Below are 12694 nucleotides of genomic sequence, written 5' to 3'. Positions count from 1 at the left end.
ATTTTTAAATATAACTATTATAATTAATCAATATTCTTAAAGTAAACGACAATTATTATTTTTTAAACATAGAGGCAGAGGAATATGCTTTGGCCTAAATAGATGTAAACTAACTTATTTTTCGGGAAACTTAGCCAAAAGCTGTCAGGTTAATCCCTGTCAACCTTGTATGGATATGCTGCCATCTCTCTCTCACACTCCATTTTTAATTTTTACCTTGCATTTGCTCTTCATTAGCGTCAACGAGATCGCGTGAGGAATGTAACTAATTTCGAGACAGAGGATTTGTCCCCAGTATATGGAGCTAATAGCCAGATACGACTATTTTGAATGACAAGAAAATCATGTTATATATATATATATATATATCCATCGGTCAATGGTTCTTTCTTAAGAACGTTGGTTAGTTTAATTCCTGACGATATGCAATCATACAAAAGTCTAGGCCATTCAAAAAGAAGAAGAAGATATAGAACTGCCTATAAATATTCGCGTTCTTGTCTTCAGAGGTTTTACTACAGTATCTGCGAATCAGGAACAAGCCAAAGTAATGATCTCCTGAAGGTTCTGCGGGCGTGCTCATCAAATCATCAAATAGAAGTAAGACTAACACATATTCGCACACATTAGTTTTCCCTTGTCGGTTCGACAAGAAGAGGATATTATTGCAACCAGTAACAATGTTATTCATGCAACACTTGCTCAACTGATCGTTCACCGTACTAATGGAAATCAAAATTTCACTGTTCATTTCTACTGAGTATCTGCATAGAACCTACCATTCGAGAAGCTGGTTGACATCCCTTGATGAAATCAGAATAATTGACATCGGCAGTACTTGAGGCGCCAGTGAAAGGAACACCCACGGGCCTACTAGCCCCAGTTTGTTCCAGAGTCTGTACTTGTTTCTTTAAGAACTTGACGTAATGTATAGCTTCGTCTAACATGGAAGCCGTGTCCATTTTCGTCCCGCCGGGAACTAATCTCTGCAGAATTCTTATTCTCTCGCTTATCCTCTCCCTCCTGTGCCTTGCCGCCACGCTCTGAGGGTCCTTTGAAATCTTCACATTCCTTCGCTTCGGCGGCTTCACCGACTCCGGGTCTATATGAATGGGCTGCATCACCGCTATCCTGAATATCATTTCTCTCATGGCCGCCATTGAATTCCTCTTGTCCGAAGCGCGGGGGAAGGCATGCGATGTATTGGGGTTATATTTATTTCTGACTCTCGTGGCGTGAACTTCGTCAGAGTGAGCCTGAAGAAAGACTGGCGGTGCCACGGATTGCTGAATAACTGGACCGTTGACAAAATCAGGAGCCTCGTTAGGGTTGAGGGATGTGGGGAGAGTAGTGGCAGCAATATTAGCAGTCTCAGCTTCAGGGTTCTCAGTGGGAGTGTTGAAGAAAGGATAGCAGAACCGATCAGCTGGAAACTTCTCCATCTGCATCATCATCGAAATCATGTCCATGCCGGTGCAGCTTTCAGGCACTGAATTTTTGAACAAGTCCATGTCCGTGAGAGACATGGAGGGATGGAAAGAGGGAGGTTGGGGGAGAGGGAAAGAGGAGGAAAAAAAAAGTGGAGAAGGTCGGTCAGAAGTAGCAGGGTATGGGGAAAAGAGAAACCAGCAAGAGTTGGTAATTGTATCGAATGATGAGATGGAGAAGCTAGCAGACTGGCTCAGACTGATAGAAAAGGAGATAGAAGAATGAATGAAATAGTAGAAAAGGGCAGAGGACTATTATATCTGACTCCGAGATCGATCAGCCAACAACAGCACCAAGTCCAGGTTCACCCTAAGTGGGAGCCCTTTTGTATAACAACTTGCACCTGTATGTGTTATCTATTTGATTTTGAAAGCGTGAATGAAAAAAAAAAAAAATCAGCAGGCGAACCCTCATTTATGATCGATTTCAATTTTATATAATTGCGGCCGATAGAGACCGCCCATCACGTGTTTTCGGTCCCCTTCTTCTTCACCGTCGATCTTATTGGCTCTGTGACAAGTCAAAGCTCAAGGTATATGAAATCAATGGTTGAATGTCGGTGCGTGAACAACTTCGTTTTCGTGTTGACTCCAAGACAAAGCTCTCGGCTTGAATTTGTTGCCATCGAAATTCTAACTTTGAAAGATAAAGCCCCAAGCAGACCCACTCTCACATGACATGTGTCAGAAAAGCTTTGGAAGGCCGAAAAGAAAACATCTATAATCTTGCAGCCAAAACACCCTTCGTCACCGGCGAAAGGTGCCGCGGAGATGAGATAGAGTGAAGTGGACCCGACTGCAATCAATAATCAAGATATTATATGCTACTATACTAGTCTATATGAAGATAAGAATCCAAAAAAGGCAAGTTGAAAGTAAAAGAACGTGTTCGGGGTTAGATCTCAACGAATTACTGCAATATCGGGAACGTACACTTTTCTAGAAGTGACTTGGGAGGTGGCGGTCAGGCGTAATTGTGGACCCTCTTGCTGCTCCTACTGCCCCCCACCTTTCATGTTCTTCACCTTCTATCTTCCCCGTCGAAAGCTAATAGTCACCAACTTCGCATTATTTTATACTCCTATCTTTTGGGCTTTCATATATAAAAACGCGTGCAAGCTTCACAATAAATATTTCAACATAATAGATCAATCAAAGCCAAGCCTGAACCCACCCACACCCTATGAATCCGCTTTTGTATCTGCTGATTTGTTCTACCCTGATTAAAATCTAATATCCAGTGCATTATCTGCTATGAGAATTGAAAAGCAATACTGCTAATTATTTGTGTTTGATGCGGATCCTTCCATTATTACCAAAGGCCGAGCACTACTTACTGGCTCTCGTGGGTTCGTGCATTGAATTAATAATGCTCTGTTGAATGTCGAGTGTTGACGAGCAATAATACATATATTAGAAGTTCAGAACCATGGCTTCTGGGAGGAAGGGCCAGACCCATTTGAGAGAGGTGGAAGACAACATATGCTCTGTTTGGAAATAGGATAGACTCATCATCGACAGTGATTTTATATCAACGGTTGGGAGGGATCAGAGACGGAAACGTCATGAGAAGTGGGAGTGTGGGATATAATAAAATAATAAAAAGACATTGCAAAAAGAAGGGTCGGTAATCAGCGCAAAGGTGGTCCCACGCTTGTGACCTCCGTTCAGCGTTCACTGTTCAGAGTATCCGAATTTAGAAGTGTTTGATAATTTACTAATTACGGTCGTCGGTTGCTTGAAGAAGGAGCCTTTTAGTTTTAGGCATCTTGTGCCTTGTGCTTTTGTATGAAGGGTAAATCGTATTCGTAGTCGGTGAAGGGACCGCTGGTGGGAGAAGAAAAGAATAAATACAAATTGACGGTACGAAGTTGAAAAGTAAGACAGTGAACGAAATTCCGAAACTTGAATGTGCAGGAACTCATTCAAAACCTGACACGGATTCACAGGGCAGCAGGGTCAAATTTTTTTAGACGGTAGGCAATTACTTAATACCTTATGTCTCTCAGAGTATAAGACAATCATGAATGAATTTTTTATCTTAAACTATAAATTTTTTTAAATAAATTAAAGTTTTATTAAATACACAGAATTTTAATGTTATATTTTCTTTTTTTATAATTAATTTTCATTCATTCTTTTTTTAATATATTAAGTATATTAAATAAATGATATTTTTAAAAATTTATATTTTATTTTAGAATGATAAAATTATTAAATATATTTAATAAAATTTTATTTAAAAATATTTTATAATTTAAGATGGATGAGTAATATTTTTTTACCTATTCATAATTATACCTTCAGGAAACTCAAGCATCCTTCATAATTGCTCGCCCTAGATTCGAACACATCTAATCCTTGTTATGGAGGAAGTGCTGGTGCCACAGTGGCGCACGCCACCGGCAGCAGCGAGTCAACTCGAATGAGTAACCAGGGATTAAAATTGAACGGCCTTCGAACCATGAACTTCTGGCTCAACGAGTTAGAGTGAGCGTTTAATGTTAAATTGTTAATCAATACGAATCTTTCTGATTCGATGATTAGGGTCCCACACCTCAGCCTTGTCCTTTTCCATTGTTTAGGATTTAGTCTTTTTCCATTTTTGGTTCTTCACAATCACATACCCCCCGCCCTAGCCCCTGTTGATTGTTTGGTTGTGCACTTTCTGTTCTTTTTTCTTGTTCTTGTTCCTTTTTTCTTTTGGGAGCAACTTGTGATTAGCGTTGTTGGATCGACTTTTTTTCTTTTCTTTTTTACGGATTTTACTCATGCTTAGCATTGAAGCAATCTTTTCAAAAATATTTAATTGGGTCGATCGAAATTATAATTTTTAAAAATATTATCTTCAAAGTTATTTTGTTGGTCAAATGGACTAAAATTAATGTGAGTAATAAAAGTTTTCATTATTTAAGTGGTTACGGATTTGAACCTTAACAATTAAATATGTAATTTAGTTAAGAGAGATCTAACTATTATTCTCAATACTTCCGTGGAGATATTTTTTATTCGGCAGAACCTACTCTTTATACTTACCATAAAACAAAATTTATTTTATTAGTTAAACTTATTTTAGGTGGGATTATATAGTTTAATTTTATCAAGAAACTTCATCGGGAGAATGATGAAAAAATCCTCCTAAAATATCTAAATGACAATTAGGTATTATGAAATGTAATAGTTCTTTTCAAGTGCTTTATATGGTTTGTCAATTTTTTTGTGAAAAGACAATTTTGCCCCTCAAAAAAATAAAAATAAAAATCCCAAAACCCAACCTCTCCTTCCCTTTTTGGCTAGTGAATTATGCCTAGTTTCTACACAACCATAAACATGCAAACCATAGCATTACTGACTTCCCCCCTCCACTATATTTGATGGGTAAAAAGAGGGTTCAAGTCAGGACACGCGGTGAAGATGGCTGTCCCTTCTCATCCTTCCTGTTTCAAAGCGGAGCGCAGTGATGGCAGCCTTAGGCTTTAGCTCCTATCCACCTTCATCCATTCTCTCCTTGAACCAGTGGAAACAGAGGAAGAGGAAAAAGAAGGAGGAGCCGAGGAAGAACATGATGGTGACGAGGCGGAGTATTGGGACGGGCATAATAAGAATGAGGAGGACAAAACGGGAATGAGAAAGATTCCAAAGCCAAGCATGTGCCATGAAAATGGGAACATGAGCATCCAAATACTTGACTGGGAGCCATTCTAGGCGTCTAGCTACTTGATTAACTGCAACTTTTCTCCCAAAATTTATCATTGTTGTTACTTTAATTTGCTACAGTTGTTGTCGTTACAAATCTAGTATATATTTTGTTCGTGTGTTTATGGCTGTGCAGAAACACGATGTAATTCACTGGCCAGAAGGGAAGGAGATTAGGTTTTGGAATTTTTTTATTTTTATTTTCTAGAGGAGTAAGAGTGCTTTTTTACAAAAATTTAAAATGACAAACAAGTCCTCAAAGACTTAAAAAGAATTATTACATTTCACAGTATCTAATTATCACTTAGATATTTTTGGAAGGTTTTTCCATCATTGTTGTAATTTTACAAAGTATTTTTAGGCTTTTACGAGAAAAAAAAAAAAAGTTGTTCGAACTTATTGTCTTCTAAGACATTTGCATAGAAATAAAACCCAAAAACAACCAACACATAAACGCATCTTTAATGATATGTGAGCCATTTAACAGTGAAAATTTGAAACGTTACATGGGTGACTAATGAATCTAATTAGCTTATGCTTGCCGACTTCCAAAATGGAGTAGCATCGTCTTACTGGCTGGTTGGATCATGTGTATCTATTGAGGAATGGACCAGCAAGTCAAAAAAGAAGCAGTGAACCTAGTTGATTTTAAGATTAGATAGAGTGGTCTTATGCTTAAGAATGGAGCCTGCCTTCACCAAAGTATGGTTGGGAATTGAAATTTCAATCCTATCTTCATCTTCAATAATCACTCGCTGTGGACCATCCATGAGCCCAACTATGAACATGACGAGTGTGCAAAACAGACTACTTCCTATATGGAGGAGAAGGGATGATGTTGGACCCTTGTATAATCGTAAGGCCAACCATTAATTCTGATAGCAAGTTGACTTCACCCTCTGTAACAACAGCCCTCACTGCAACAAACTTTCTGCGAATTCACGTGCTTCTAACTAATTACTCTATGTTCTTTTCTCGGCTCTAGTTCTTCCACTTGTTTTTACACAAGCATTTGATTGATATCAGGGGGTTAAATTTAATTGTGTCAGGTTTAATTGAGACTAATTCTTCTTCAATTCACATTGTTCAATGCATGTCACGTTTCAATTCTCACATGCGTGGCCTCATGACTAGTCATGCTCAAGCTCGTTTGAGCAATTTTATATCTCTAATTTGGAAGCTTGCAGAACAAGATTAAAAGGGGAGGATGGAGATAGCATCATAGGAATTTACTAATTTCATGTAGTTAGGATTTTAAATTGAGACGATAAAGGATTTATGTTTAATCGCTGTGCCAGGTCTGCATGTGGCCTTCCGTAGACATGCGTGAGCGAATTAATAACCCTGAAGAATAAGGCATTATTACCACCGATGGCTAAAAGCAGATAACAGTCCGCCAAGGATTGCTCAAGCCAACTTTCTTCCTTGTTTTTAATCATAGGATGAGTTATGGTTTTTGGGGCCCAGCTAGAAGTCTGACACACACAGTGGTCTTCACTATCTAACGTCAAATAATATCCAAGAGTTTTTTTTTAAACAAGGAAGATATTATCTCATAAATTTTGGGCCTCTTAATGGGCCAAATTTATGGAGTGCAGGCGAAGCTTTGGACCCGGAAAACCCTGATGCCTAATATTATGGAATCTAAGATGACCTATGGAGAATATGCTACCTGGTATTAGAGGTGACAGTGCAGTAAGAATCCAAGAAGATAAGCTACAGCTAAAAGAATATTCTAAGCATCAATCAAAAAGCAAAGGAAAAGAAAAGTTGGTTCTAAGAGCGTTATCTGACCCCCAAAAGAAAAAAAAAGTTGAGTTGGGACCAACCTGCTTTTGATTTAGGCTGAAGTAGCATAGAGAATAGATTGAGTTGAGTTGTTAAGATTGGGTGCAGTTATTATAAAGGGATCATCTTCTTAATTGGTCAGACAAGTCATCTCATGGGATTACAGCGAACGCCCGAGGCTGGGTGAATGGGTATATTATAATGGAGTGCATGGTATTTTGTGAACGCTCTATCGTGTATGGTTGATCTTGTAAGCTGTTCCAGTCTTGTGTTCACCTTAAAAAAATAAATAAACAAATAAACATCTTGCATCCCCGAACTGTTCAATTAGTAGTCGAAGTAAAATGCAATAATATACATACATATATATATATATATATATATATATTAAAAAAGTTGAAAGTGCAAGTGAATGGATCCTAATGAATCCAAATGTTGGACAGTGTGATTATGGAGAAGGATAAATGGGGTCAGCTAGGAAAGGAGGAAGGCGTGGAAGGGGATAATAATATAAAGCAATTAAGGGGGGCCGTTTTAAACTGGAAGGGGGAAGGTAGAAGTGAAGCAGAGCGGGGACATTAAAATGTGGCGGCGGCAGATGGTGAGGATGTCATGTATAATGTCAGCGTGGGAAAAAGGAATGGGAATGGAAGGAGAAAAGGGAACGGACAAGAGAATAAGAGCTGACTCAGGTGAACAGTAAACGATGAGGAATTAAATAATGGTGGTGGAGGAGGCGGCATGCAGTGGTAGAATGCATGCTAAATTTTTAGTTGGAACCATGAACCTGGACTTGGCATTCATGATACGAAATGCGGATCTTCAATGCACCTTCCCTGTGACGGAATTGCCCAGCGACTCTGGATGCGTCTAGTTGTGCACCTACTCCTACCCAAGTGAGTCGAATGGGCCCGGCCAGGCCTATCAAATAGGCCCAGTTGCAGTAACAGACGGTAAGGCTGTGAATGAGGCGCCGGGGCGAGCGATTCGTGAAAGGGACAAAATTAGCCCCCTGTTTCCTATGGGTTTGTGGGGGAAGGGACACCCCACGCCTGTCAATGTATCCAATCCACACGTTATTTGTGCATGGCCACACATCCCCCTCCCTTTTTCTCATTCATTTCTTAAATTGACTCGCCGCTCCAACCAAGTGTTGACGCTTCCTTTCCCCTGCCCCTACCTCCCTTTCCTCGAGTTGGCTTTCACAATCACTCTGGGCGATCCACAATCAGAGAAATAAATTCCAAGAGTTCTCAGATTGGAACTGGAGTAGGTAGGATACACATGAGGGGGAAGGGATCTTGGAATTGGATCCACTGGCTTTGTAGAGGGTAGGATAAGATTGCATGCATGCAAGTCGCTTTTATTGTGTGACCCATTAGATTGGGTAGCTGTGGGGGTTTGAATCCTAATGAAGGGACGGTGGCGCTAGAATTTACAGCTCCTCTATTAGCGCCGCCCACTGATCTCAATTTCTCACAACACAAACCACCCAAATATTGTTTCTATTATTTTTACTTGTCAATTATATCCATCCACCACCACTTGTGCAGCAATTCTTACCCCTTTTTTTGGGCCTCCGCGACCACCTCTTTGATTTTTATAATCCAGGGTGATTTACTGCGCTGTAATGTTGGCCATGGCCGAGATGCCATAACTATAGCGATATATCCTGATCCTTATTTATCTTATTCATAAATCTATTTTTGCCAAAAAAAACAAAAAATGTTCTGCCTGTGTAAAATATATAAGGTTTATTAAATATTATGCCAGTAAGTAGTAACTTTTAACCACATGTTGTGTGAAATTTGAATTTCGATAAAAAGTTTAAAAAACACTAACGATAATAAACGTAGCGTGGTAATAGGCGAAGTGGAGTTTCGGTGGTGATAGATCCACTACAACGGGACAATCCAGCCTGATTTTGTGGCGGTTAAATGAAAAGCAAGTTGGGCCCTGAACCTTGAATGGTTGTAACTTGTCAGCCAATGACTCCACTCGCCACTATTCCTGCACGTACACTCACACACACTTTCTCGTGCTCCTAGACGGCGCCGCAAATCTCATTCATTTCACTTCAAGCAGCCGCATATGCTCGGCCATTTAGTTCAGCCCTACTCATTACTAGTCCTTTCGACACTACACACGTAAAGGAAAAAAAATTACTGGAAGTTTTGAAGAATTGTACGTTAAAAAATGTAAAATATAATAATTATATTTTATTATATTTTAAAATATTAAAAATATTTTAATAAATAAATTATTTTATATTTATTTTACAATGAAACATCTTGTTAAATAAGAATAAGTATAAAAAAAATAACGTTAGTTTGAAAATAAATAATTGTGATATTCTCCAAATCTAAATGTCAATTACTCATAATTAAGTAATCTAGAGAATAAACCTACAAAAGATTACTGAGTTTTCATAATTCACAATTTGAAGAAATAAGTTTTTCAAGATTTCAGAGGAAGATACAATTCACAAAATATTTATAATAGGATCCCAAGACTTTTAGCATAAAAATCTCCCATAAACTCACACATTGATCAAATTAGAGTTTTAAAGAAGTGCAGAAGCTCGAAAATCATATAGGACTCATACCATTAAGTTTCAAATCTCAAAATAGTGAATTTATATAGAAAACCATATCATGCGTCATGACTAAATGTTAATACATTGAGGCTCACTCGCCTTTATGTCATATACCTCGGCGCATTGCACAAGTATGATAGTAATTAGTTATCAATTTGACAACACAGGGAGCAAATTTCAAACGTGTCTCACATCTCCATCCGACATTCGATTGAAATGGTTTCAATGTCTACACGGAACTTTCTCTTAATTCTAGATAATGGCACAAGTTTCACACTCAAAATTATTTTTTACAAGAAGCTAGGTACCAAAACCCATTTTATCATCTTTTCACATAAAACTCATAATAATGGTGTCCCAACTCAACCACAAATGCCAAAATCCTACACGACCATCTGACCACACTCAATGGACGCTAGTGGATTTGTGCAACATACCATACTTAACCAAAACCACATAAATATCAATTTCACCACTCAACCTCAAATTTTACAAAACACAATAAGGAGGAATTTCTTGTACAAAGCAATCATTTCCATTTCAAATTAGTCAAAATACACATGTTTCTACTTGCATAAGTATTTTGGCCCTATCCAAGAATTTACAACTAAAATTCGCTAATTCAGGGTATAAAATACATAAGTGTGACACAAAATTAATGCAAGTAGTATAAAATCAATAGTATATGACTTAGTTGGCAATGTAACAATATAAATACACATAAACATATTGGAAATGTAACATCCTAAAAATTTTAAGACTTAAATTTATTTAAAAAATAAATAAAAATAAAATAAAATATTTATAATTAAATTAAAATTTAGAATAATTTAATAGAGGCCCAGAGTTTGAATTTTACTAAGTAAAAGTTTGGTTTTATTTGATTTTCAACTATGGGAAAAATTACCAAAGTTGACCCGGGCTTTTGTGCAATAATAAAAAAATGTTGGGCCCTTTCTTGTAATTTTCCCCAAACTTTTTGACCAGCAATTTAAAGAGCAAAACAGACCAGAAACGCAGAGAAAATGAGCAAGAAAAGAAACGCACAAACGGGAGAGGAGAGAGAGGAAGAAGAGAAGAGAAAGGGAAGGAGTTAGGCTTGGATCTAGGAGTCTTTGCGACCGTTGCGAGCTCGGCTACACGATAGGTAAACTCCCTACTTCAATCCTCTTCTCTTTCTCTTGATTTTCTTCAATTTTTGGAAGAGAAAATTTTTAGATTTTGATCCCAAAGGCTTTATTCTTGTAAGCTTTTATTTCTTTGGATCCTAGGGAGCATGTTTTGAGTTTCTATATAATGATCTAATATTTTGAGTGGATAATTGGATGAAAATAGGTGTTTTGGGCACAAAATAAACCTTAAGAAATTGGGTTTTTGCTCTTCAATAGTTTAAGCTTATTGATTTAGTTATAATTTTGCTATTTGAGCCTAATAAGATTTAAATTAAGGTTTGGTTTTCATTATAAGGGCTAATGGTGAAAGTTGGTGACACTAAGTGAAGGTTTTTAATTGATAAAAAATTATATAAATTAAAAATTAGCCTAGTGATGGCTAATAAATGGTTTTGGTGGTTAAGTGATACTATGTGAATGGTTGGTTTAATATATGGACCATTAGGGTGGATTATGACTCATAGACCCAAGTTGTGTAGTATGAGTTATAGTCTTCATTAATGCTATTTGTCATGATAAGTGATGTGGATCACTTATATGTTGTAGAAAATTGTGTGTGGAACTTATTGAGAAGTAAGGAACAAGTCAAGTTCTATTTTGTACAAAAGGAACCCTCTTGATACCAAAGGGTTGAGGTAACAGGGGAATTTATATTTTTTATTACTTTGTTTTAGCTATTTTTGAATAAATATTACTAGCTATCATGCATTACATGTTTTAAAAGATTAAATGTGCTTTATAAGGGGTTATGGGGTACTAATTTGATTATAGTGCAAATATGTTTTCTAATTGTTTAATAACAATGTTTTTATGGAAACGAGATTTGTTTACATGTATTTTAATCATAAAGAATAGAAGTTGCACTTAAGAAAGTGTAACTAAGTAAGGTACCTCAGGTAGGCTAAGGAACCGTTTAAGGGAGATTTATAAATGTTATACTACCTTAAGAGTGTTGAAGTGGTCAATACTCGGGAAAGGCAGACAAAAGTAAAAGGCATGATCTTGGTGGGAGTTCACCAATGAGAAGGTGTGAATTTTGATATTTTATGGCACACTGTCAGTACTCAGTGTTGTCTTACGTATTATAGGCTCAGTGCACTAAAGTGGTTAGTGTATTGAGTATTCGACACCTCTCAGTGGGGGGAGGGAATCCGACATATGAAGTGTGAGGTTGAGTGCCTAGGCCAAGGTAGCCCTCACATGGAAAGTAAGTTGGGCTGACTCTGGGAGGGAGTTAGCTTCAACTGCTTAGGATTCACGTTGAAGGGGCATAGGAGGTTCGGTGGATTAGATCATGCCTTAGATTATGTTTTGTGCCTGTGGAGGTACAAGTAGGTATAAGGTTTACCTGTGAGTTAAAGAGTGTCAAGGGGCATTCTGTTGGTCATGAAAGGCCATACCAGCCTAGGTCATGCATTCATGCATTTTAAATAGCTAAATTATATACTATGTTGAATTTATTATTCGTTTATTTGATTATGGCTTACTTTGTAATAATCAATGTAGATTTCACTGTTACTGAGACTGTGGTTGTCTCACCCCTTTCTTTTCAATATTCTAGGTCCAGGCGAAGGATCCAGTGGTGGACGGGGAAAGGAGCAAAGCTAGGGGTTTGCTTGTGATTTGTAAAGAACTGCAACCCCTTTCTTTTGAGCAAATATATTATAATGTATTTAAGATTAGGGTGCCAGTAGGATATGATTATGTATGTGTGTGTGAACATGTGTGGATTGTGTGCTTGTGTATAAATTTTTGTCTGTTTGCAGACTTGTGGCTAGGAAACTTGGTTATGGTGTGTGGTTTTGATGGATTTACTTAGTAGACCAAGTTTCTATTACAAGCAGATCTTTATTTTGATATATATGTGATTTTATAAGCAAATGCAAAGTGGTTGCATTGCAAATGGTGTGCTATGGGCAAACATACACCTTGGATAAAGAGAGTGGGTGTGTGGG

The 12694-nt window shown here is 37.6% G+C and overlaps 1 protein-coding gene across 1 annotated transcript; it reads right to left on the bottom strand.

Moving 5' to 3' along the window:
* Positions 1-385: 385 nt before the first annotated feature.
* Positions 386-1789, bottom strand: LOC129300895 (transcription factor HEC2-like). The gene has a single exon (XM_054939497.1). It carries the CDS (start codon positions 1524-1526, stop codon positions 741-743), a length of 786 nt encoding a protein of 261 aa, XP_054795472.1. The 5' UTR covers positions 1527-1789; the 3' UTR covers positions 386-740.
* Between the last annotated feature and the right edge of the window lie 10905 nt (positions 1790-12694).

This window comes from Prosopis cineraria, unplaced genomic scaffold (assembly GCF_029017545.1).
Source record: "Prosopis cineraria cultivar Desert tree isolate PC_DT_omini unplaced genomic scaffold, ASM2901754v1 PC1798, whole genome shotgun sequence".
Lineage (NCBI taxonomy): Eukaryota > Viridiplantae > Streptophyta > Magnoliopsida > Fabales > Fabaceae > Prosopis > Prosopis cineraria.
The sequence above is the reverse complement of the archived record's forward strand: the minus strand, read 5'-3'. Positions and strand labels throughout refer to the sequence as shown.